General features: G+C 40.6%; 1 protein-coding gene across 1 annotated transcript; it reads left to right on the top strand.

Moving 5' to 3' along the window:
• LOC100010552 (glucose-6-phosphate exchanger SLC37A2-like) lies at window positions 1-27,403 on the top strand. The gene is made up of 19 exons (XM_056794886.1): window positions 1-193; window positions 14,776-14,857; window positions 15,319-15,403; window positions 16,623-16,701; window positions 17,278-17,413; window positions 17,723-17,799; window positions 18,338-18,504; window positions 19,586-19,623; window positions 20,020-20,169; window positions 20,357-20,447; window positions 21,691-21,753; window positions 22,107-22,192; window positions 22,702-22,750; window positions 23,044-23,117; window positions 23,530-23,608; window positions 23,825-23,922; window positions 24,313-24,377; window positions 24,688-24,743; window positions 25,886-27,403. Exons 1-18 carry the CDS (start codon window positions 132-134, stop codon window positions 24,716-24,718), a joined length of 1,512 nt encoding a protein of 503 aa, XP_056650864.1. The 5' UTR covers window positions 1-131; the 3' UTR covers window positions 24,719-24,743; window positions 25,886-27,403.

Below are 27,403 nucleotides of genomic sequence, written 5' to 3'. Positions count from 1 at the left end.
TCAGATGTTCTGGGCGGTCCGAGTGGAAGGTACATTTAAAACCAGCTCAGCTGCCTCTGATCTGTAAACTTTCCTTATTTCCCTACTCTTCTTCCATTTTAGGGTGTTGACTGATCTCCTTAACGAGCTCCATGATGAGGACTTCCCTTGCTCCCGGCATCTACCTCCTCCGAGTCTTCTCCAGAGACAGCTGGTAAGTGGGGCTGGGGAGAGGGGCTCAAGGAGGGAAGGGGAGGGCTCAAGGGGAGAAGGGTGCGTCCGCAGGACAGCCCGTCGGCGAAGCCTGGTAACTTGGAGTCTTGTCTCAGGAGTGACCTCCACTGTCCCGGAGATGTAGCCTTGGGAGGTCCTTTGATAACTCTCTAGACTGGCTATCCCATGCAGACCAAGGGGCTCCGAGGCCAGACTAGACGCGCTATCGCAGCCGGGCTGGAGTGAGACATTTGTTTGTCAGACGTGCTGGGAGTGGAGAGATACCTTAGTGGAAACTCTCAGAGTGGGGGTGATGGTAATTTAGGTGCCCCTCTGGTGATTTCCAAGCACCTAAACTGCCAGCTTTGACTTATAACCTGCTGGCAGGGAAAGTCGGACTTTAGTGGAAGTGCTTAAGATGGGTCCTAGGAATTCTGTTTGGCCAGTTCTTTGCCTGTCCTTTTAGTCTCTGATGGAATAAAACTGTTCAGTGAGGGGAGGAGGGAAGAAAAGAAGATGGAGATAGAGGATCCAGGTAGGTCTCTGCAGATGTGATGTGAATTGACTTGTCTTGGAGCCAGGTGTCTTTGGAAGAGCCTGAGAAGCAGGAACATCCCAACCAAAGGCAGAGGTATCTTTGGAGTGTGGCTTCTGCTTCTCTGCTTGGCCTTCCCCAGCTAATCGCCAACATTTGGTTAATTCTTTAATTATTTGGCTCCAATAGTGGTGGGGTGAGGGGTGGATAGGAAGGAAGAACAAGGAAGGACCAACTCCTTTCCAGAAAAAAAACTCACATCCATCCTGCCCTTGTTCTATCAGGAGAAATCTGCTGCAATTCACATAGTGCTTCAAAGTGAACAAAGTGGTTTCTTCAAAACAATTCTGTAAGGTCAATAGGATATTAATATCCCTGTTTTAATGATGAGGAAAGTGTTCAGAAAGTTGACTTGTTCAAGATTACACAGGTAGCAAAGATCTAGATTTCTGCTCAAGTCTTCTGACTCCAAAGTTCAGCACCTATCTTATTCAATGTTGTGGACTTTTTGGTGACTCTATGTGAGATTTTCTTGGCAATTACTTCTTCATGTCATTTTACAGAGTCCCAGGGTCATCATCTCAGAGGCTAGATTTGAACTCTGGAAGATGAGTTTTCCCAACTCTAGACCCAGCACTCTAACCACTGAACCACCTACCTACTCACCACTTTTCCACCACTGCATATTTGGGGCTCAGCAGGTAGTAGTGACTTTCCTGCCCATACACATGCAGACACTGCTATCTTAGTTTTCATCCACACCACCTGAATACATTTCCATCTTGGGAAACTCCTCAGGATTAGCCAGGCTTCCTATGGTCAAACTACCAATGACAGATGGAAGTTAATATCAGGAAATAAATACTTATGAGCTTTGGATTTATATTCATGAGGAGGCAGAGAGATAGGCAGAAACTGGAGTAGTAATTGGCTGGCAAGGTAGGGAGAGTCACCTCTAGGGCACAACACTTTGGATGAATGCAAGTGTTTTATTTACCCTCCAGATTTCACAAGTATTTATTTCCTGATATTAATTTCCATCTGTTACTGGAAAAACTTGAAGCCTCTGCTGGATAGTAATACAAAGGGATATAGTTTTCAAAGTTTTCTAGGGTACACAAATGTTTTGTTCTAGATCAGGGAACAACCCATAAGCATAGCTAGACAGATAAAATAAATCCTAGATTTTGCTTAGGAGAAGCTTTACAATCTAGAAAGAAGTAGATGTAATTCTAGAATTATTTGAGTTATTATTTTAATTGAGGCCTGACTTTGAGCTCACATGCCCCCAACCCCTTTGGAAACCACAATTTATGGAGTTTGGGAATTTGGGTGTGGTGGCCCTGGAAGCCTGGAATTGCTATCTAGATCTTTCCCACCCTCCAGCCTGATCCCCAGGATCTTTTGGAGAATAAAATCTACTTGTTTGGTTTGTTTTTTCATCTCCTGACCCAGAATGGCCCAAAGGAACCCAGGCAGCATAGTCTGCAAATCAGAAAAAAGGCACCAACCCTCACTGTTTCTGTGTAATCACTGGGAGTGAATTGCAGGTTATTCTACTTCCTTCCATTCTTGGAAGAACCTAACTGAGGGCAATCTGGTAGGAGAACCACATTTTTTTATTGTGTTTTATGTAAAAACAAATCTAGGGTAATATGACTACTGGCATCACATTACCTCTCTGGTCAACTTTGAAATCCAGTGCAGGGAGACACTAGTTCCAAATTAGCAGTGTGATTATCTTAAACCAAATGAGTTCCCTGCTGGTCCTAGTGTACTTTGGCCCTTTCCCCCCTTGTCTTAGGCTAAATACTGAAGAGGGAGTTGATAGGAAAACCTGTCTGGTAGATTCACCTTTGAAAGAAGGGATAATCTTCTGTGGAGAAGATTTAAGGTAGAAAAAGAAAAGCAGAGATTTACTGATAAGATGTGTTTAAAGATTGTTTTGTAGGATCTTTCTCTGGAGAACTTTAGGTATCAAAGAATTTGGGTTATTTGGGGAAGGGGTATATTAAACTCTGAGGAATAACAGATTAGAATCAAGCCACAAATATTTAATGTTTCCTGTGACTATGTATAGGTCAGCATTGAATCTGTAAGAGATGCAGGAGATCACATCATGTACACCGTAACCCCAAAACATAAAAATATGAGACAGTGAGGCATGGTGCCAAATAGGTGGTATAATCAGAACTCAGGTTTTGGAAGACTTTACAATGATACAATGTACACATTATCCTAGTTGAACCTTCATAACACTTTTATAATTAGATAATGCATAGGATTATTATTTCCAGTTTAAGGAAACTGAGGTTTAGCTGTTTTAGCTACAACATCTTTGCCATCAAATACAGAGCTCTTTTTCACACCATGTCCTCTCACAGGCAGGAAGTAGAAATGGACCCTGAGATGAGGAAAGAGGTTAGTTAGTGCTTAGGGAGACTTTATTACTAAGCTTGCTTCTTTTTTTGGCACATAGAAAGGGAATAATTAATGCAGTTTTCTTTGTAAAAAATAAATGGTTATGGATATCTTTTTTTACATCACCAAAATTTTTCCCAGTATCTCCCGTACTGCCAAACTATCAAAATGCTATCCCATTTAACAAATAACATTTTAAGGAGAAAAAATAGAGGGAAATCAGTAAAACCTAGCAATACATTTAAAAATCTGCTAATATGTGCCATGTACTAAATTCTTGAATTGAGTGGGGGTGGGGGAGGTGGAGCCTTATTATATTACTTCTTTAGAGTCAGACTTACTCTTTGTAATTTTGTGAACATTCACTTTTAGTTCTTTTTTAGTTCTTTATATTTACATTTTTGGTAGTTATTGAGTTTACTGTTTTCTTGGATCTACCCTCTTCATTCTTCATAAAATCATGTAAATCCTTTCCTTCTCTGTATTTGTCATATTTGTTGCTTCTTACTGAAAGTGGAAAGGATTAGGCTTCAGTTCCTATTGTGGGCCAGGCACTGTACTAAGCACTTTAAAAATATTATCTCATTTGAGCCTAATAACACCCCTACTCTTGTGTGGTAGGTACTGTTATTATTCCCTTGTTACAGTTAAGGAAACTAACAGGAATACTGAGCTATTTGCCCACTATCACACATCTTCTAAGTGTATGAAGTTGAATCTAAACTCTGATCTTTCTTACCTGAGACCTTCCTTCCTTCAGGAGCAAGGAATTATATTCCATTACATTCATGTAACATATATTTTTTTATCCATTCTCTCATCAAGGCTCATCTACATGGCTTCCACTTTTTTCCTACCACAAAAAAAAATTTAAATATTTTGGCCTGTATATGATCTTTTTGGGGGCAAGCTTGTGCAGGAATTTCTAGGTCAAAGAGTGTGGACTTTTTAGTCCTTTTATTTGCATAATTCTAAATCACTTTCCAAAATTTTTGTATTGATTCCCTGCTCCCATATATAGTGTATTTGTGGGCCAGTCTTCCCACCTTCCTACCAGGCCCTCTAACATTGACTATTCCTGACTATTGTCATCTGAATTTGCTAATTTTCTCAGTGTGAAGTAAAGCCTCAGGGTGGTTTTGATGTGTATCTCTCTATTATTAGTGACTGAGCATTCTTTCCTTTGCTTTATAGTTTGCAATTCTATTTGCTCAAATATTTGACCATTTATATGCTGGGAAATAATGTTTGGGATTAGTTATTAATCTGTTGTCTATATATCTTGGATACCAGACCCTTTTTTGAGAGGAAAAAAAGACCCCCCCCCATTTTGATTGCTTCCTTTCTTATCCTAGATGCTTTAAATTTTGTGTGAAAGGTTTTTAGTTTCATATCAAAGTTGTCTCTAACTTATCTTTGGAAATTGATTATTTATCTTGGCTTCTATCCTGTGTTTAGTTTAAAATGCTATGATGGGTATTTGATTTGCTTTTCTTCTAACTTTTTATAGTATTATCTTTGAAGTTAAGCTCACTTATCCATTTAAAATTTATTTTGCAATATGGTTTAAGTTATTCGTCCAAGTCCAATTTTTGCCAAATTGCTTTATAGTCTTTCAGTAATTTATCTCAAATAGTATGTTTTTTTCCTAAGTTATTTGTGATGTGGGAGAGAGTTGATTAGGAAAACCTGGACAGAAGGGACACCTTCTTCACGAATGATAAGGCTTCAGTAATTAGCTTAAAAATAAAAGAGATTTATTAAATTGAATGCAAGTTGGATTATTGAGTTGCATTGTTAGGGAGGCTGGAGCAGGTGGAATACAGACTCTCAGAGTAGATGGAGTTTAAGATACTTATATCCTCTTGACAGCAGGGCTTATATGATTACAGTGATGATGGAGTAATGGAGTGATGTTTTGGGGACTCTGACACCTGAAATGGATCATATGCTTATGTCCTATGTCTCAAAGTCAAAAGGGGATGAACTTGTCCAGTTTAAGGGATAGTTAGATATCTGAGCTAAGATGCTTATCAGAAGCAAGTTGGGAGGTGCCTATCTATTCATCAAGAATGAGAGAAAATGCCAGAGGACAACTTTCTTTTAGCCCAAAATCACCTTCCCTGGCACTGTAGGAATACAAGGAGAAATGAACACCTTTGGGGTTTTGGGGGTGTTTAGGGGAAGTCTGAATCCCCATGTCAATTTCTTTGTTTTTTGGTTTATTGAATTCATAATCTCTTACTCTCCTTTGTCTTTGGACTGTTCATTTTTAAACCAATGTTAAATGTTTTTCATGATTTCTGCTTTAGAATATAGCTTGAAATCTGAAAGTGCTAGACCTCTTTTATCACCACCTTTTTCATTATTTCCCTTGGTAATATTTTTTTATTCATTCTTTTTTATTGCTCCCAGGTTAATGGCTCTATCTGGTCATGGGCAGGGTTGCCCTGAGAAGGTAAGGAAACAGTTTTGGTTTTGGAAGAGGGCTGAAAAGTTAGAGGACAGGTTTGAGATCAAAAGGTACAAAGGTAAAGAGAAGATTGAGTCTTGTTATTCAGTGGAATAGCTTTTCTTGGGCAGAAGAAGATCCAGAAACACTAGGGTAAATGGAAATTTGAATTCTTCAAGAAAATATTCAATATCATAACTCTGCCCTTCATTCCCATATACAAACATAAGCAAACTGACCAAGGGTACCTGTCTTCTTGGCCCCTCAGCTATCTAGGGTTATGGGGGAGAGGGGGAGCATACTCAACTAGAACCAGCTAGGCAGCACTATGGATAGTTTTGAACTTGGAAGAGAGAAGAACTAAGTTTGAATTTTGCATCTGACACTTACTAGTTGTGTAATTCAGGACTAGTTCCTTAACTTCTCAAACCTCCTCAGTTTCCTCTTCTGTAAAATGGAGATGATAATAGTACCAACCTCACAGATTTGTGGTAACATAACATGTAAAGCTCTTTGCAAAACTAACTATTTAAATAAATACTAGTTAGCTATCTCAGCTTCATTTTATTCATTTGTTCATTCAACAAGTATTTATGGCATCTAATATGTGCCAAAACTAGGGGAGGAAGTGTTAAAAGAAATGCATATGACCACTGTCCCAGCCTTCAAAGTTACCTTCTAGTTGGGGAAGTGAAATTTACATTTAAATAACTGCTCTATGGAGGAGAATGCAGTAGGTAGTAGCCCCCAGATGGTTCTGACCATGCTGAGGAGGTAGAATTGAAATTTAGTAAATAGTGATAAGGTGTGAGGGATTGGAGGGGAGTGAGATGCTGGAAGGCAAGCAGAAGATGGGGCAAGCCTCAAAGCCCCGAGATTAAAAAGGGTTGGTGTGTTTGTGGAAGGTCAGGAAGACCAGTTTCCATGTAGTTTTTAGGGTTAATTTATGAGAGTATTAGAAGTAAAGCTAGAAAGAAAGATTGGTTTGAGTATAATTGTGGAATGTCCTCCTCTATGCTGGAATCACTAGATCCAGTTAAGGTCAAGGTTAACATTCAAATGCTTCTTTCCAAGAAGGTTTTCCCAGTCATATTCTCTCTGGAGATGTGGAAGTCCTTTGTTTGTCAATAATGCTCCCCTGGGGCAGCTGGACAGTTTCTAATCTTCCATGGTTTTTTTTCCCCTAAGTTAGGGAGCATCTAGTGTCAGCTGTGAGAGCCATAGTACCCAGACAGTGATTGGTGGCACCTCAGTCATTGTCTGGGAGAAATAGATCATTCATTAATCCTGAAATCTGACTGGCTACCTGCCTGCCCCCTCAACATCAAGGAGTGAACTGGAGGATGCCTTGGAAGATCTTGGAAGATATTTGTGTCTACTTGACCTATGCCTTGAGTAACTTACCATCACAGGGCTTAGGGTTTGAAGGTTTGTTTAGATAGGAGATGACTGGGAGGGAGGAGAGAGAGTATTTCACAAACTTGAGCAGTAAAGGGAAGAGGGAAAAAGCTCTGAGGGACATTTTAACTTTGTTTTTCAGAACAGGTCAAGGCTGGTGGTTGACATAAATGAATCTGTTTTTCAAAAGCTAAGATACTGAATCTCATTTCATATTAGAGGAAGCAGATAAGGGCTCTACTGGTTTCCTCTTTGATTTTTATAGTCACAAGATCATAGATTCATAACTTGAAGAGGACCCTAGATATTATCTGATCTAACTCCCTCATTTTATAAATGGGGAAACTGAGACCAAGATAGGTTAAGTGACTTGTCTGAGGTTCTTTGACTCTAACTCTAACAATCTTTCCAGAACACAGCATTGCCTATTTGATGATGCTTTGCCAGTGTTAGTTTAAAAAAGATTTCCTCTAGATGTTCCACAATCATGGAATGCTCTGAAGAGGAAGGAGAGAGACTTCTTTTGGCTGGATTTCCATATGAAAAAATATAGAAAGGCTGATGGAGATAATTATAGCTCATAGACATGTCAGCAACCCCAGCAATCCCACTCTTAATTGAAGGAAGTCATTTCCATCAGCTGCCTTCGGTACCTCCTCTTCTCTCCTTCCCCACCCCCGCTTCCTGTTTTCTATTCCACTCTGCATAGAGATTCAGATACATGAATGATTGGGATCTCACAGCTAGTTGTGAAAAGCAGTAGGGGGTGAGGGCAGACTATGTTGCATACTCTGACCTGTCAAACCTTGTTCTCCTGTACCTTCCAAAAGCTATTATGGAAAAGGGTCTTTATTTGGGCAGGCAAGTTAATGGTTCTCTCTTCTGCTGATGGGAGTGGAGTTGGGGTGGGGAATGGAGCTGAATCGCTAGTAGCAGTATTGCTGAAGAGAGGGCCATAGTTCTGCTTGTCTTCCAGGGTTTGCTATAGGCTTATGCTATCATTTTTACCACCCCCTAGAATCTCCCTTTAGGAAGCCATTCTGGTGGACTCTGGGGTTTACTTAGGAAGCAAAGCTTTATCAAAGCTCAGCCTTGCACCTCTTCTTTCTAATTTTTAGAACTGCTGACTCCTGGAAAAGGTATGCCTCGGGACAGACCACAGAGTTAATTTCCTCTTTGGCTCTTGCCCAAGTCACCTGCAGCCTTATCTCTCTCTCTAGTGGGGTGGACATCCCTGGCCACCATGTTTCTTGGAAGGATTACAGTAAGAATGTCCATAGAAGAAGGGAGAAAGATTTGACTTGACATACCAACTGAACTGACTGGGTGACAGTAGTAGGTGGTTAAGGAAACTAGCATTGAAAGCTAACTTAACTTACTCAGGACTTGGGACAACTGGATCTGTTCTCCTCTCGCACTTTTTGCCCTCCCTAATCTACTGGAATCAAAGTCTCCCCTCTATTGTTATTCTGAGATAGATTGTTCCCCTTCTTCCAATTCTGGAAAGATTTCTAGTGCAAAGTCTTAAGCAGAATGATAAAATCATTCCATTTCTAGAACTAGGAAGTTGGATCGTCAACTTATAATTTGTAAACAGCTGATTTATCCACATATCTGATTGGGTTATTCAGTAACCTTTAGTTTCAAGTTGGGGTGGGGGGAGGAGATAAGGTGCCACCCCCTGCTGACAAAGGGACAGTTAGCTGTATTTCCTGAGAGTTGGACAGCCAGTCTAAAAGCCAGTGTCCTTACTCTGACCAGTTTTCATTCCTTATCTCTAGCCTGCCCAAGACCTCTTTCCATGATTACTCTTTATCCTCAAAATATTGACTTCTCTTCCTTCATGTGTCCTGGTTTTTAAGAGTTGGAATGAAGGAATGAGAAGAACATTGATGCATGGTTAGAAGATCTGGATTCTTAGTGTGGCTTTGCAATTTATTTGGTATGATCTACCCTAGTGCAAATCAGTAAGACTCTTTGGGTCTTATTTTCCACATCCATAGATGGGGAATTAAGTGAACTTATTCCCATATTTCTTTCTAGCTTCCCAATTTCTAAATTCCTAGAAGAAGATCAATCATGGTGTCAGACAGGGAGTCTTAAGGAACAGAAAGGGAATATAGGAAACCCAGCTACAAAACATGTATAATTATGAAGCCTTGGGTCACACTACTGGTTGTCTTGGGTGTCAGGTTGTATAGTGGGAATATAGGTGGTAGGATCCTAGGAGCATAGATTTAGAGTGAGAAGGAACATTAGAAATACCTAAGATCTAGGGGTATGCTGTTAAATGTTTAACAACCATCTCTCAGGGGTAGAAATGTACACATAGACTGCATTATTAACATTTTATCCAACACTATCTAAAATCTAAAGGATCGACAAAAAAATAAGTAATCCCTGATTTGTAGCCTTTGCTGTTTCCAAGGTGTAAATGATCACACTGAAATCTGAACAATTAGCTCTGTTTTGAGCTGGCATCAGCATCCCCCTGCTAAGGTCACACAGTAAGTAGAAGAGGAAGGATTTAAACCCAAATACTCTAGGATACCTTATGCTCCTCTAATCTTGTCCCTGGGGTCCTAAGGGAGGTCCTAAGTCTTGAGTGGTATATGTACCACTTGGTTTTGACTGTATCTTAATGGTTGTAATAAGCCTTAACAGCGATGAACACCAGTATCAAGCTTTATGGCTGGCCCTATTGCTCCTGGCATGATTAAGAGGGTGATGAATCAGTCAGTCAACACTGTATTATAGACTTATTTGTCAAAAGCATTGATCTTGGAGTTCTCAGGAAAGAAGAGACAATACTTGGAATAGAAAATCTCTAGCAAACTGTTACTACTACATAGTAGGAAAGAAGTCTGTCCCCCTAGGAGAGATGAATGTAGGAAAGAATGCCAAGGCTCCGTATGCAATGCCTAATGAAAGAGGCAGACCTTCTGTCCCAAAGTCATGTGGTATGGAACAAGGACACCAATATTCCCTGTGCTATCTGCCCTTAGAGCCTCAGATCACCCTATCTAGGGCTGGGGGTGGTGGGGTGGCAAGAGAGAATCAAAGACAGGGGGAAACTGAGGGTAATGGAATCTGGATATATAGAAGGCAGGAATGGTCCAAAAATCTATGATGAAGTGGAAGAAAACCTGGTGACTGGGGTTGCAGGAGGAGAATTTGGGAAAAGGAGTCAGTATCTGGGTTAAACTTCTCCTACAGAGTAAGAATAGCAGAAATCAGATGTGGGCCCAACCTCACAGTATTTTGTTTTGTATCAAGCTAGTATACTTATGTACTATTGCATAATATAATTGCTTTCCTTTGTGTCTTTTGTCCCTACTTGGACTATAAATTCCATGAAGGCAGGAACCAGGCCTTATCCAAACATAAAAAAGTATATGTATATTTTTTCCTTTTGAGACTGGGTCTCTTTATCTTATCCAGCTGGACGTGCAGTTATTAACCCAATCTCACTGGCAGTTGTCATGGAATCTTTGACTTTCTCTCTTTCCAACCTGTGCTAGTTTGCCCCTCCATAAGCAAGTCTGATTGTTCCTCTCCCATTTTCTGCTTTTGCGAGCTTGCCATTTTGATGCCAGACAGTACAGATACTCAATTGACTTGAGCCTATTGCAGCTCAGAATTCATGAGTTCAAGTGATCCACCAGCCTTAGTCTCCTCTGAGAGCAAAGATTATAGGCATGTATCATCATACCCAACTATTATAACTTTTTAAAACATTTTCACACAAAGTATCATTTCTCACTTGACTCTTATGCAATTATCTCTAATATTAGGAGGTTATGAAGTTTGTCTAAGTTCTTATAGCTAGTTAGAAGAAAACAAGCCTCTCTTTAAGGTCTTTTAATTGGTATCATACTTCTTTCCCATTGGACTGAATTTTCCCCTTCCCTGTGCCTGTCCCTCCAAGGAGTCATACCAGGTGCCCCATGCAGACTCCCCTTGGAGGACACCAGCTTAGACTTTGAAGGAAAGTGAACAGGAGACAGTATGAATTCTTCCATTGGAATTCTGGAATGGGGGCACAATTGCCATTCTGGTACCAGACCAGGTGCCGTTTGATGGGGGCCCAGGTTATACTGCCATCAGTTCAATTAGCAAGTATATATTAGGAACCCACCTACTAGTTTGCAAGAAACTTCATTTGTCTCTTCACTTTGTCTTTTACTTGGCTTTCCCTCCCTTACCTTCTCTGGTTTCCTTTTAAGTTTCAGCTAAAATGTAATCTTCTGAGGGATGCCTTTCCCAGTCCTTAATGTTAGTTTCCCTCTGATGTTATTTCCAATTTATCCTGTATGTATTTATTCTAACATAGTTGTTTTTATGTTGTCATCTATCTATTAGAATGTTAGCTCTTTTAGGGCAAGGACTATTTTTACTTATTCTTTATATTTGTATAACTCAGGGCAATGCTTGGTACATAATAGGTACTTAAATATTTTTTATTTGACTCTCCATTGCCAACTTTTCTTCTTACGTAAGCCCAATATCTTTATTCACCTTTGGATAAAAATAAAAGCCCTTCTAACAAGTGAATACAGTCAAGCAAAATGAATTCATATATTGACATGATTTAGTATGCATGACCCAGTCTGTATTTCTAGTTCTTACATCTCTACAAGGAAGTGAAAAGCATGCTTCATCTTTAGCCTTCTGGAGTTGCAATTGCTCATCATACAAATCAGAATACTTAAGTTTTTCAAAGTTATCTTCCTTTATGTTATTTGAATCATATAAGTCATTCTCCTGGTTTTACTCACTTCCCTCTGTTTCAGTTCATAGAAATCTTCCCATGGTCCTCTCAGTTTCCCAATTATCATTACTTATAACATCGTAATATTCCATTATATTCATATAATCTAATTTGTTCAGCCATCCTCCCATTTGCTGGGCACATACTTTGTTTTCAGATCTTTGCTACAATAAAAAGTGCTGTTATAAATATTTTTGAATGCATGGTTCCTCTCCTTGTATCTTTGCTGTCTTTGGTGGTAACAGGATTAGTAGGGGTGTTGCTAGTTCAAAGGATATGCACAATTTCAATGCCTTACATTTTAGAAATGAGACATATATCAAAGAAACATATTGCAAAGGTAATTTCCCCCCAATTAACTCTTTCCCTTCTAATTTTAGTTGTATGGGATTTGTCCAGTTCTCATTTTTTGAAGGCCATTGTTAAACTGGAGAGTGTCCAAAGTAGGGCAGCTGAGATGGTCAGAGGCTTTGAGTCTGTGTTGTATGAGAATCAGCTAAAAGAATTTGGGATTTAGTTAGGAGAAGAGACAATTCAGGAGTAATATGATAAATGTCAAGTATGTGGAAAAGGAATTAGAAATTTAGTCAAGATGCATTTATATGTCAGGCACTTTGTTTTCTTAATACACAGAATCACCAAAAAGAGTCTCTGCCCTCAAGGAAAGTATATCATAATGGAAATACGTAGGACAGGAAAGGACAACATATAAATAACAAGATACATAAAAGATATGTACTGTGTTGCTGGAAATTAATCTCAGAAAGATAAACATTAATAGTTCAAGGAACCAGGAAAGGCCTTCTACAGAAGCTGGGATTGGAAAGAAAGCCAAGAAATTAAAAAAAAAACTGGCTCACTGCAGGTTTTGTCTGTTCAAGGTCAAACCTGAGTCTGCCTAGCATCAGTAGAAGCACACATCTAGATGACCATTACTGTCACAAAATGAAACCATACAAAATTATTGCTTGTTCTAAGTAATTCACAACATTCTTACATAAGGGGGAGAAAGATGTGGATGACTGGAAGGATGATGGTTCCATAGAAAGAGGGAAATTGGGAGGAAAGACAGGATTTATTTTGTGGGAGAAGGAAGAAGATAAAATACTCAAGTTTTGAACTTTGCCTCAATTCATGTAAGTTTTTCCAGGTTTTTCTGAAACTCTCCTGCTCATCATTTCTTATAGCACAATAATATTCCATTACAATCATATGCCACAAATTGTTCACCCATTTCTCAATTGATAGGCATCCCCTAAATTTCCAATTCTTTGCCACCACAAAAAAAAGCTTCTATAAATATGTTTGTACAGGGGACAGCTGGGTGGCTCAGTGGATTGAGAGCCAGATCTAGAGATGGAAAGTACTAGGTTCAAATGTGGCCTCAGACACTTCCTAGCTGAGCAAGTCACTTAAACTCCATTACCAACCCTTACCAGTCTTCTGCATTCGAACCAATACACAGTATTGATTCTAAGATGGAAGGTAAAGGTTTTTAAAAAAAAAAGATGTTTGTACAGATAGGTCCTTTTCCTTCTTCTTTGATCTCTTTGGGACATAGGCCTAGTAGTGCTATTGTTAGATCAAAGGGCATACAGTTTTACAGCCCTTTGGGCATAGTTCCAAATTGATCTCCAGAATGTTTGGATCAATTCACAACTCCATTAATAGTGAATTAGTGTCTCTTTTTCTACATTGTCTCCAGCATTTATTATTTTCCTTTTCTGTCATCAAATCTGGTAAGTGTGGGGTAGTACCTCAGAGGTATTTTATTTTGCATTTCTCTCATCAATAAGGATTTAGAGATTTTTTTTCAAAAATATGACTATAGATTTCTTTGATTTCTTCATCTTAAATTTACTTATTCATATCCTTTCACTATCAATTAGGGAGTGACTCAGATACTTATAAATATTATCCATCCTCTATATTTGGGAAATGAGACTTGTCAGAGAAACTTGTTATAAACATTTCCCCCTAGTTTTCTGCTTTCATCATAATCTTGCTTACATTGTTTTTGTTTGTGCAAAAGATTAATGCAATTGGAATTATCGATTTTATATCCTATAATGCATTCTATCTCTTTGGTCATAGATTCTTTCCTTATTCATAGAATCGATGGGTAAACTGAATAGTTTACCTTAATTTGCTTTATGTTATCACCCTATATGTCTAAATACTGTGTCCATTTGGACCTTGTCTTGGTATATAGAATATATACAACTATACCAACAGCACCATGTGGTGTAACTGGGCTCTATTTGGTAAAAGCAAAGCCCTATCTTGCCACTCTTCTTTTTCCACTCTCTTTTAATACTTCCCCAAAGTCTGCCTTAAGTAAGAGGAGTGGATGGGAATTGTGATGATTAATGAAAAAACTTGCCACTTGGAAAGAGAAAGAGATTGGGATTTAGCAATTTGTCCTTTACCTATTCAATTCACTTATCAGGTAATAGAAGTTATTATATTTATGTTGAGCTATACCTAGTTTCTTCCAAACTGCTTTCCATTTTCCCCAGTGGTTTTTGTCCTAAAAGCTGACAACTTTGAGCTTGTCAGATACTACTATATGAACATTACTATTATTTCCTTCTTTGTATTGATTACCCCATCTATTCCAATGATCTACCATTCTATTTCTTAGCCAGTACCAGATGGGTTTGATGATTATCATTTTATAATACAGTTGAAATCTGGTATGGCTGGGTTATCTCCTTGTCCAACTTGATTCCCACATCTAGGAATAATAAAGAACATTTAGGTTCCCCTCTTGCCTCTTTTGAAATCCAGCTCAATATTCCTAGATTTTTTTATTTGCTTCTATGAATTTCTAGACCAAGTTGCTCTTTACCCCAACAAAATTATGCTTGAGAACCCTGTTACACACTGTAGAATGTGATTAAGGAATGGAATTGTGGATTCCTGTTCCTGTGAATCCTGGTGGATTGGTATGGCCAATTGCGATGGCTTTCTGTTGACTAAGGTGCCTATCTCACTCTGTTACAGGTACCGAGGCCTTATTCTGCTGCTTACCTTTCTCATTTACACCTGTTACCACATGTCTAGGAAGCCGATCAGCGTTGTCAAGGTGAGGCCAGGGAAAAGCTGGGGGTAATGGTTAGAGTGACTTGTGAGAGGAAACACCCTGTGCTGGGAATACCTCCAACTAGCAGAATGTGCTCTCCAAAGCCTGAAAGATGGGTTTTTATTCATCCTTAGGCATCTGGCAGATGTTTTCTTCTCTTGTGAAGGGAAGTATTCCCCTCAACTTCACCTCAGTCCTCTTCTCCCTAGCTCCCCTTGCCTCATTTTTCATGTGCATATACCTTGCATGAGGTATCAGCCAGAGGTGTAGGTAGGCACAAGAGACCAGGAGCCCCTGTGAGGAATCAGGAGCAGGGAGGAACAGTATGTTTTGAGCGGGAAATGGGATGGAGTATCTAACTAGGTGGAGATTAATCTTAGAGAAGAAGGAGGCTCAGTATTTTGTTGCTGATGGACCTCCTTATGGGTGGGGATGATTCTCAAGCTAATCCTTTGCTTCTCCAGAGTGAGCTGCATCGAAACTGTTCAGAGATACCGAATCCCAACAACTACACCAACAGCACCACATGGTGTAACTGGTCTCCATTTGGTAAGAGCCAGGCCCTGTCTTCCCACTCTTCTTTTTCTACTCTGCTCTTCATACTTCCCCAAAGTCTGCCTTGAGTAAGAGGGGTAGATAGGGATTGTGATGACTAATGGAAAACTGCCCACATTGTCCTTTACTTATCTAGTGCATGTACCATGTAATAGAAGTGATTATATTCATCTGCGTTTGTCTTATCCCTCGATTAAACTGAGATTGTCAAGAGGACCGGAATGTGTGTCATCTTAGCTCTGTGTCTTTCCCAGCACTTAGCTCTGTGCCCTGTAGGTAGTACACATTGTTCAAGTCACCAGTGATTGCTTATTATATCTTAGTATCTTTCTCATTCTTCATTTGACCTTGCTGCAACACAATTCTGTTAAATAACTTCTGCTACTGATTGTTCTCTGAGTAATGATACTCCTCTTTCTTGATTCTCTTCCCATCTGTATGGCCACTCCTTGGTCTTCATTGCTGAAATATCATCCACAATATGCTCCCTAACTGTGAGTGTTCTGGGCCCCCTTCTTCTTTCTTACAATATTCTGTCTTGGTGACCTCACCAGCTCAAATAGATTTAATTACCATCACTATGTTCATGACTCTTAAGACCTATATCTAGTTCTTGTCTCTCTTCTAATCTCTGGTCTTGCATCGCATTGGACGTTTCTAACTGGATGTTAAGACCCTCATTGCCTTTTTCCTGAACTACTACAGTTGTCTCTTATTTGGTCTCACAGCTTCAATCATTGTCTCTGCCCATTCTATCCCTACAGTTGCCAAACTTGTTTTCCTAAAGGGCAGATTTGACCATTTTATTTCCCTACTCAATAAACTCCAGTGATTCTCTATTTGTTCCAGGATTAATTATAAATCCCTCTGTTTGGCACTGAAAGTCCTTCATAACCCTGCCCTGACTTACCTTTGTAGCTTTACTATGTATTTTTTATTCTATGAACAGTTCAGTGTTGCTAAAGTGGCTTTTTAGAGCTTCCTCATTCAAGGTACTTCATCTCCCTCCTGTGCCTAGGACTGAAGTGCATACCCTACTCATTGTCATTTCTTAGAATCACTAATTTCCTTCCAGGATCAGTTCAGGTACCACTTTCTACAGAAGTATTTTCCTGGTTAATAAATGTGTAGTGGTGGTAGCTGGAAGAGTTTGGATAGGATGCCCATCCTGTGGAAATTTGATTGGGTAGACATTTTTCTTATTTGTTTTCAGATCAGGACAACTACAAGGAATTGCTGGGAGGTGTGGATGATGCTTTTTTGGTTGCCTATGCTCTTGGCATGTTCGTCAGGTATTAAGGGAGAGACAGCCATCCCTAGCATAGAATGTTTCAGGATAATTTTCCATGAGTTCAGGATCTTTGTCCCCTTTCTCTAATAATACTGATATATTTATTTAAGTATGTACTCCAAAGATGGGGAAGAGGGGGTATGGCTAAAGCAGAGACCAAAAAAAATACATGCATGTCAACCCTTAATGTTCCCCACTGACAAATCACCCAGACCAAGGGCCCTTGCCTGCTTTTGACTTTCTGGCTGCCTTTTTATGAACTGTTTTTCCTTTTCAAGGCTGCCTTTGATCAATGATTTTTTAATTTTTAGCAAAAAGATGGAGTTGTACCTTATTTGCCACAGACTGCTCCCTTTCTGACTTTCCCTTTATAATTGCCCTTGATTAATCATTTTTCATCAGAATATGAATGTTGAGGGGAGACATTTTGTTATAATCTAGACCTCCAAATTCCTTAGGAAGCTATTCCATTGTTGGGTGGAGCTGGGTAAGAGACCAGATATGAGTTGTGGCTTGGGTGGCAGGACTGGTTTATGATTGGAATATCTTATGAGATTAAATGATTAATTTTCTCCAGTGGGATTTTTGGGGAGAGACTTTCCCTCCGATATTACCTGTTTTCTGGCATGCTGCTGAGTGGGATTTTTACTTCACTCTTTGGCCTGGGTTATTACTGGAACATCCACCAACTGTGGTTCTACGTGATTGTTCAGGTACAGGTTCCCTTCCCTTTCCCAGATCCATTTTCCTGGTATGATTTTTCCTCCTTCCCTGGGCCATTCCCCCAAATCCAATCTGTCTTCTCTGCTCTTTGATCACTAGTTGGGAGGTTATAGGAACAGAAGGGCATTTGGTTTTCTTGTTTTGTTTTGTTTTGTTTTTAGCTCTGCAGAGAATTACTATATGGTCATTTAAGTAGTATGGATAGAATCTCATTTCCAATTTTTTATTACCCTCCTTGATTTTCAACTCCAGACCCTTGATGTTAACTTGTGTCCATCATATATGTTCTCTTCCTGTAGATCTTTAATGGGTTGGCTCAGACTACAGGCTGGCCGGCAGTGGTGACCTGTATTGGTAACTGGTTTGGGAAGGGAAGGTGAGTATGGACCATGGGGGGAGAGGAAAGGAAGGAAGAGGAAATGGGAATAGGCTTAAAGAAGGAGGATTCTTAGAGGGGGGGAAGGAGAGAAGTTGAGAGAGAGAGAGAGAGAGAGAGAGAGAGAGAGAGAGAGAGAGAGAGAGAGAGAGAGGGAGAGGGAGAGAGAGTGAGAAAGAGAGGGAGAGAGAGAGAGAGAGATAATACCCCAAGGTGTGGATATGGATTTTACTGGTGGAAGATTTCACTGGTGAATGATGGTGGAGTAATTTCATTGGGACTGTAACGGAACTTAGTAGAGAGAGAACACATCTGTGAGGTGTTAAAATCCCTCAATTCTCTTCCTATCTGATGAGGTAATATGGACTATGTTCCTTCCTTTCTTTCGGTCTCAATTGCCCCTTTGGTGATGAAGGGCTTTGAGCTCATCCGATGAAATATACCTAATGAAAGTCTCAATTAGCTCCTTAACCTAGAGTTAAGCTGCTAACCTTTCTGCCTCCTTTCTCCTCCTCTATATTCTTCCTTCCATCTCTAGGCGTGGATTTATCATGGGTATCTGGAACTCCCATACATCTGTGGGCAACATTCTGGGCTCCCTGATTGCGGGTATCTGGGTGGATTCAGCCTGGGGCCTGTCCTTCATCGTGCCTGGTATTATCATCGCTGTCATGGGCCTCATCAGCTTCCTCTTCCTTATTGAGTGTGAGTGGAGAACTAACTCCTGGACTTTCTCCTTTTTTTCCAGGATTCTCTAATGAGCATCACACTAACTTTTTGTTTTTCTAGCCTGAAGATCTTCCTATATGTAAGGGACTGAGAAAAGGAGATCACTAATGATAACTCACATTTGTTGTAGCACTTTTAAGTTTATGTTGTTTTCTTCATAGCCATCTTGTAAGGTATCCGGTGCTAGAATTATGTCAGTTTTGTGGATGATGAAACCAAGATGTTAAAAAATCATTTGCCATTGGTCAAATAGCAAATAAGTGACAGAGACAGGGTTGGAACCTGAGGTCTCTTGACTTAAATCCATCATCATTGCAAGAATCAAGTGAGACAATGGCTATAAAAAGCACGTTGCAAACCTTTAAGTACCAGATAAATGAGAATTATTATTTCCAGATGTGGTAATTAATAGTGCTTCAATTTATGGGGCCTTTTGCTTTTTAAAAACTTTCACATTCATTAGTTCATCTGATTCTTATAGCAATCTTGTGATATAGGTAGGGAAATTATCAATTACTTCTAATTTACAGGTAAGGAATTTATGCCAAATGGTGAAGTGATTTGCTCAAGGTCACACAACTAGCTAGAAACAATTGGGATTGAAATCTAGGTCTCTTGCCTTGTAGATAGCTACGTGGTACAATGGACAGAGCACTGGGTTTGGAGTCAGGAAGACCTGAGTTCAAATCTCATCTTAGACACTTATTAGATATATGAGGCTGGGTAAGACACTTAACCATATTTACCCTAGTTTCTTCATTTGGAAAATGAACTGGAGAAGGAAATGGCAAACTATCCCAGGATCTTTGCCAAGAAAACTCCAAACAGGGTCATAAAGAGTCAGATGCAAATAAAATGACTTAACAACAAGTCCTGCTTCCCAATCCATTGTTCCTTTTCTTTAAGTCCCACTGTTATTCTTTTCTTCCTCCTTAAAACTAGAATACCAAGAATACCAAAACTCTGGACTGGTTTGAGCTCAATAATAAGGAATGAAGGGATGAAGAAATTATAGGGCCTGACCCAATGTGACTCAGATTTCTACCTTTTCTTTTAGACCCAGAAGATGTAGACTGTACCCCACCGCAGCACCATGTGAGTATGAACCCTCTCAAAGGTGGTTGGTTTCTAGAGATTTCGTTGATATAAATAGAAGGCTAGAGGAAGGAGAAGTTTGGAACCTGTCAATTACTGAACAGACCTGATTAATCCCTACCTCTCAGTTCCTCCTTCACATTTTACCACCTAAATCTCCATCAGAGGGAGGGCCAGCCACAGTCCGTCAGTGAGTTTTGTAGGAGGATCCCTTGAGGCCCGTGTGTAACCATGAATATAAGCCCCTGACCCTTACCCTAGGGCCTATTCCTTTCAGTCAGGGACCTCTCAACCCCTCAGGTAATAATGGTGAGTAAGTCTGGATTTCCATTCTGTGGGAGGGGGAGTGCCAAAATCCCATTTCCCACATTAAAGGTCTTTTCCCACTGTGTTCAGAATGGGCCTGTGGAAGACCTGGGTACCTCTGTGGAGTCAGTGGTTGGGAACATCCCTGAGAAGGAAAGTGGAACTGAAGGTTCTGAATGTTCCAGGGAGTCAACTGAAAAGCCTGAGGCCATCGGTTTCTTAAGGGCACTCAGGATACCGGTGAGTATAGGAGGTTTGGAAGGGATGGAGGTGGTGGAGTTGATGACTAGTGCTTGAGTAGTTGTTCCAGAGATTTCATCATATATAAGGGGTTGAGCAGAAAAGGGTGCCCTAGAGCTGGTCCCCTGAGATCAGTGGTGAGCGAGTCCCTTGGCACTGTCCCCACAGCCCCATTACTTTCCTCCAGGGTGTAGTGGAATTCTCCTTGTGTCTGCTTTTCGCCAAGCTGGTCAGTTATACCTTCTTATTTTGGTTGCCCCTCTACATCGTTAATGTGGGTAAGTGCATGTGCTAGGTGGAGAAAATGGGGTGATGGGTAGAGGGGAGAAGTAGGAAGGGAAGTTGGAAAATATAGTATTTGGAAGTCTGAGGTGGGAATGGGGGAGGATGGCTCAGCAGAGTAAAGGATTACTCAGGCATCTGTATATGGTTCGGGTCTGGGGAAATTTTTTTGTGGAATCTGGCTTGTGAGAAAAGCAAGAGGCTTAGAAATTCAATGCAGGGGCTTTTAGGCACTCCTTCATCTCCTTCATATCTCCAAGTGTATAGAATGCAGGCATCTTCCAATATATCATATTCTATTTTTTGGGGAAAACCATGCCTTGCATTTTCCTTGCCTTCTGTTCCCTATTCTGGCTTCTAACCTTAAAATCCTCAAAATCCAACAAGAATCCACTTGAAGACTACCTGACTCTGTTTGGGTGGTTAAATGGAAGCTTTTGGGGGCAAAGCCTACATCTGCTCATAATCAACCACCAGATCAGTTTATAGCTTTCTTTGCCAGAGGGAGAATTCATCTTCACTGTGAAGATCATTCAGCTCTGCTCTGACTAATTGTCCCAAACCTGGGCATAAAGTAGATGCATCTCTCCATTGCTTGGCTGTACTCAAGTTCTGGTGTTCAGTGACTCTTCAGGGCTAAGAGCCATATGTCATTGGAAACCTCGGTCCCCCCCAAAAAAACATGTATAAAACAAGATATAAAAGAGAGTCCACTGTTAGTCTTTCTTGGCTGTGTCTTAAAATTAAAACTGTAGCAAGGCACATCTTTCTCCATCTTTTGTCCACAGCTCCCAAGACCCTTTGGGCTCCCAGTATTTCTCATCATTCCTCTTCTTCCTCCAGGGATGGAAATTCCAAATTCCTTCAGGACTCCTCTGAACCATTCCCTAGCACTCAAGCTCCTCCTAACCTGCCTCTTCTATCATCAGCAACAATTCCTCTTTTGACCTCTCTGACTCCTACAAAGCTGCCTTTTAAAAACATTCTAGCAGCTTTGAGCAGTACATTGTGGGAATTGACTAAGATAAACTTTGAATTTAGCTTATCCCAAAGTTTGTTTAAGGGGCTTTCTTCAAAGATAGTTGCAGAATTATATAGGTTCTATTCTTCAATGCTCTGTGAAATCAGTCCCTTTTTTGTTCTTCGCTTCCAGGTTATTAATTTTAGTCAATTGGTTGTGCTTCTCTTAAGATTATGACCAGATTTTTCTCAATTCCCACCCTCTTGTTTTCTCCACAGCTCATTTTGGACCCAAGAAAGCTGGTGATCTTTCTACCCTCTTTGATGTTGGTGGTATAATAGGTCAGGCTCTCTTTCTTTGTTTTTCTCAGAGGGTTGAGTCTCTTCTCTTGAACTGAGAGTAGAGTAGTATAGGGGAGGGAAGAACATGGTCACTTAGGATTAAGCTAGTGAAGTAGAATTAGAGGAGAGGACATATGCCCAGAGATTCCTGGCTGACCATGCATCTTTTGGGAAAACCATTCCTCCTCATATTTTCACTTATATGGGGGTTGTTGGTAAGGAAGGGTAGAATGGAGAGAATCCTTTGACCTAGTCTTGAGGCTATGGTAATGTAAAGGAATCAAGGCATAGTGGGGTGATGGAAGGGAGATTGGTCATTGCAGTGGGTGGTAAGGTGGGGGTATGTGTTACAGGTGGCATCCTTGCAGGGATCGTCTCTGACTATACCAATGGCAGGGCCACTACCTGCTGTGCCATGCTGATTGTGGCTGCCCCTCTGGTTAGTCTCTATCATTTGGGAGGGATTGGTTGGATGAATAATGGGGGATGTCTATAGGGAATAAACAGTTGGTTTATCATCAAGAGGGCTGGTATAGTAGGGAAGAAACATGTGGAGAATTTGGGGGACTATCTAGCTTAGGAAAAAGAGGATTGATTATGTGTTTGGTGGGGGTAAGGAATGGGAATAGGTTATTGTGGAGGAGAAGAAGACCTCTTAATTCAGACAGAGGGAATTCTGTTTTATATTGTAACGGGAAATGTAGGTTAGATATGAACATCTAAGTAGGGAGGCTTAAGACTTCATAGAAACATTAGATTCCTAAAGGAAGTCTTGGAATCTATTCTTGGAGGCAGAGATCCCTGCCAGTCTTAGGAGGGATAGGACAAGTTGACTAGGGATTTCAGGATAGAAAAGGGTCATGCCAAGATTTATGGATCATTGTATCTATAGAAACAAAATGAAGGTAATAACCTTTTTTTCCCATGCCCTTGCTTCTCTTCTCCCAGCTCTTCCTGTACAACTATGTTGGTCAGCAGAGCTTTGGCAGTTCTGTAGGTGAGACTACAACTTCAATTCTTCCAGATTTCTTTGGGTATCTTATGGAAATGGACCAGGGTGGGAGAGGTTTGGTTTTTCTGAGTACTTGAAGTGCCCATGAGTGGACCTGGGGTAGGGGTAAAGAGAAGGCTAGGAACCCAATTCATTGCTTAGGAGAGGACTAGGGCTAGAGGTGGAAGGAGGGGCTGTGAATCCAGTTCTGGAGGGAAAAGTTTTTAAAGACTGAGAGAAGTTTCCAGCTATTTAACTTTAAGTAGAGATAATCACTATCTCTGTCTCTGTCTTCCTAGTGATGTTGATTATCTGTGGGGCCTTGGTCAATGGGCCTTATGCCCTCATCACCACTGCTGTTTCAGCTGACCTGGTAAGTTCAAGGAACCTGGGAATTGGTACTTCCCATTGTGTGTCCCATTCCACAGAAGGTCCCAGATCTTCATAAGGAGGAAATTGTTTGCAAGATTTTTTGGTGTCTCTCTTCTAGTCTCATCATGTCCTTTCCCTATCCTTTTATTTAGTACTAGGTCATATTGTCTTGAGAATGTTTTCCCTTCTGACTCAGATTTGTGTTCCTTCTCTCTCCCAAGTCAGGCATCTTCTCAATAACCTGCATCAACCTTGCTATAAGAAGTATCTTTTTGCTCATGTTGAGACTACCTCCAAGACAGAGGCTGATGTTCTCCTTGATGAATCCACCTAGACTTCATGCCTCATCTAAATAGCAGAGATGCAAGTTGCTTATGATGGATATCTGATTCTCCTCCTTCTTGTCTCCCTAGGGCACACACAAAAGTCTGAGAGGCAATTCAAAGGCTCTTGCCACTGTGGCAGCTATTATTGATGGGACTGGCTCTTTAGGTCAGTGTGCCCTAGCTGGGCCCTTTTTCTTCCCATTCTTTATCCCAAGCAGTTGGACCCTGATTTTTTCTATTGGACAGATTGACACTCTGAAGTTGGGGTGGGGTGGAGGAGCAACTGAGTTGTTGGGAGAGTGTTATACCAAAAGAAACTCAGCCAATCTGAGTTCAGGACCATCTTGCTTTGTTTTTCACATGATATATATGCCTTCTCCAGGTGCTGCTTTAGGGCCCCTGCTAGCTGGACTCATCTCTCCTACAGGCTGGAACAATGTCTTCTATATGCTGATCTCTGCAGATGTGTTGGCTTGTGTGGTAAATGCCTTTTTTGGGTCAAGACTAGATTCAGGGAAGGGGCACTTGATACTAACCCAATGTTATGGCACCCTTGTTAGGCTGTTTAGTAAGGGATTCTGAGGGTAGAAATTGGCAAAAGAAACTCTGGGACAGTAAAGAAGTGACTGTACTTTGTTGGGGGTGGGGGTTGTAGCTTTTCATACAGCTCAGGGCTATATTAGATTCCACATATAATTCACCACTCGATTTCTATCTTCCTACCATGTAATTAATCAACAAATATTTATGGAATGTATACTATGTGTAAGACATTGCTAGATCCTATCCTATCTCTTTACCCCATCCCTCTACAGCAACTGGCATCTGGCTGGCTCCATACTTCCCTGTCCATTTTTCTCTCCCCTACAGTTCCTCTCTCGCTTGGTGTACAAAGAGATCCAGGTCTGGAGGGGATGTGTCAACAGAAATAGCAGGTGTGTTCTGAAGTCTACTGTCCATAAACTGGAGGGTTTACTTGGGCACTCAATTTTAGGGCTCTTCCAAACCCTACTTTTTGTGGTAATTATAGCCCATCCTTGGATGCTGCTGGAGAACCAGAGACTAATCTCTGACTTTTCTAAAACTACCCTAAAGCCTACTTGACCCCTGACTCCCAGAAAATTCTTAACTTGGACCCAAGGGATCCTAGCGTGAATTCTCCGTCCTCCATACTTCTTGCCTTCTTCCTTCCCATCATTTTGCTAACCATGACTAACATCCATTGTCTTCTATATGTCTTTATAGCTCTTGTCTGGCCCTAACCCACCCGAGGTAGTATCCAGACGGCTGTGGTTTGAATTGTGAGTATGTTCTCTTAGTCCCATGACTGATTTGCAATTGGAACCAGGACTGCATACAACTCTCTTCACCAGTGTGATTTCTCTTGCTTGCTTCTGAAGGGGTCAGCTCCAAGGATTTGTAATTTAAATAGAATGTAATTGTATGGGGTTTTCCTTAGGAAGTTTAGAACCTGGGCAAGGGCCTCTGCCCTTTTGGGAGGAGGATCAGACCTTAGGGGTATTTTCCTGGAGCATTTTGTGAGTGGGGGATAAGATTTGAAGTAAAGACTCCCCTCTTTGAAGTCATAACATCAGTGCCATGAGGTTCATAATCTAAGAACATCTGGTACCTTTGTGGGGTGAAGAAAATAATGAAACTAAATTTTAATCAAGTCCAGGAGATACTTGGCCTGGTTGATGGGCAGTTGGGGTGGGAGGAGGATAAAGGGAGGATGGAAATGGGAAAAGGCAGAGGGGCTAGTCAGGGGTTGGGACTGTGCTGGTGGTGGTAGGGAAGAATCCTTCTTATGGCCCCCTGAGCTTCTCTCTTGGGCTTGATTTTCTTGCTTGTAGAGATCTGGATGAAACTTTGAATCCAGACTAGATGGATGGTTGAAGGGAAGGGAGGGAGTTTTTATTCAATTCCATGGGAAGCCTAGGGAGCTCTCTTACAGTGTTGCTTATTTGGGGAAAGGTGTAAAGAGAGTTCCTCTTTAGAGAAACTGCTTATTTGTGTGGGAATGAAAGATGAGTGGACTTGAGGACTAGATAGGGAACCCTGTCCCACTTTATAAGAGAGAACCAGGCAATATTGAAGATTGGAGCAGTTTATGAATCGGTATTCTAACCCATTAAAGCACATTTTTAATACAGGCTGGGGTAGGGGTGAAGGGAGGGACATTCAGAAGGAAGAGTAATCAGGTAGCTAATATTCTAAATGGTTCCACATAGAAACTTATTTCTAGCTCTGATCTACTTTCTTTAGAGTAGAAGGGAGAATTATAGCTCCCTCCCTCACACTTTTTAAAAATAAACCTCATAAAGTAAAACTTGAGAGTGAACCACTAATTAAGATCTGGTATTCTTCCAAGGAGGTCTAAGATTCTGCCTGATTTCTCTTATCTCTTTCTTAGCCCCCTAAACTAAGTCTATCTTCCTCCTAGATCTAAATAAATAAGAGGCCCCCATCTGAAGTACAGGAGCCAAGGTTCTCTGCTGCATCCCCAGAAAACTACCCAATGGAGATACCCATGGACATACAAGAACATTTGGGGCAGCAAGTTCCAGTCCTAAAGCACGTTGTTATGGGACTCTCTCTTTATAATCTGTACCTGCATCAGGTGTGGAACAGTCTTCAGTTTTCAAGCTTCAAGTCACTTTGGACTCTGTAGTTGCTTTGGTTGTTTCTAGATTCCAGTTTCCATAGGGAAGATGAATAAGGTCAATTCCACTTCAGATTGCTGAAAGAAAAGAATCTGGGAAGACATGAGAAGATCTGGCAATCTTGATTATGTCCTTATCTCCAGCTTGCTATACTAGAGACTTCAGGGAACTTCAATGAGATCTAGGTCTTTCTTTTGGTTGAACTAAGTTATTTTGCTCCCAATGGGAGTATTCCTTCACTCTGCATGATCCAATATATATTTTCACATGTATACCTTCTCTGATTCCTCTTTTACTACCAATTTGGATAAATAGGTTTTCATTGATAATTTTTATGTATGTTCATTGTGAAACTGGTATTTGGATGGAAAGGAGTCAAACCTCAAAGATGGAGTTTGGGTTCTTCTCTCCACAATTATAAACAGAGATCAGAGATTAGATTGGACCTGAAACACATCTCCTAGACTAACAATATTTAAGGGAACAGATAGAAATAATTCTAACTTGATACCCCCTTTTTCTAAGGAGAGCACAGTGGTCTCTGACTCTTAACATCTTGCTTTCTTTCCTGGCTGGAATTAAAATTTGTCTTGGAGGAGGGTGGGAGAGAAGAGGCCAGATGTCTATTCTATTTCCCTTTGAGCCACACAACAACCTCCCTTTACATGTGGGCTTTGACACATATTATTAGCTCCAAGATAATTTATATGACTTTAGTGTTAACTGCTAGTTGCATGAAGCGAGTTGAAAAGAATTTACTTACCCTAACCCAAAAAGCCTGGGAGAGTTGTTACTAAACGAGAAGTAATGGAGTTCAGACAATGAAAAAAATGTTGAATTGACCTGAGGGACTATGCTGTGAGTGCTATTGGGGATATGACTCACAAAACAGCTGAAATAACACTTGAGGTTTTGGGTTGTCTCAAAGAAAGCTTCATAACAGCTACAATCTATCAGAGCGATTGACATAGTTGCTCAATAGAGAACCAGCAAATGGCAGCACAGTAGAGAAAGCAATAAAGAAAATTATATCAGTATTTATGTAGGGAAGCAGCAAATGGAAGCTTTGAAGACCCAGAAGTTTCCCACTGACATTCAACTATAGGAGCATCAGTTGTCGGAGCTACATGTATTTCCTTTCCTATTGGGAATCTGTGGGAGATTGTGACCTTGCATGTAAAAGGGCATGGTTTCCCTTGGTATTTGTCTTGCTTTCCTGTTTAATGAAATAGCTTTTTTTCCAACAAATGTGCTCTCTGATTTGTTCCAATAAAAAAAAAAAAGAAGGGGCTCATGAA

The sequence above is a fragment of the Monodelphis domestica genome, chromosome 4 (genome assembly GCF_027887165.1).
Source record: "Monodelphis domestica isolate mMonDom1 chromosome 4, mMonDom1.pri, whole genome shotgun sequence".
NCBI classification, from domain to species: Eukaryota; Metazoa; Chordata; class Mammalia; order Didelphimorphia; family Didelphidae; genus Monodelphis; species Monodelphis domestica.
Note: the sequence above shows the minus strand (reverse complement) of the source record. Positions and strands in the feature narration are given on the sequence as shown.

What these genes read in the sequence shown, in the direction of transcription:
- LOC100010552 (XM_056794886.1), top strand. Translation starts at nt 132, where the DNA reads ATGATGAGGACTTCCCTTGCTCCCGGCATCTACCTCCTCCGAGTCTTC. An exon ending in GTCTTCTCCAGAGACAGCTG is followed by an intron (nt 194 to 14,775) that starts GTAAGTGGGGCT and finishes ACTCTGTTACAG; the next exon opens with GTACCGAGGCCTTATTCTGC. An exon ending in CTTCCTCTTCCTTATTGAGT is followed by an intron (nt 18,505 to 19,585) that starts GTGAGTGGAGAA and finishes CTTTTCTTTTAG; the next exon opens with ACCCAGAAGATGTAGACTGT.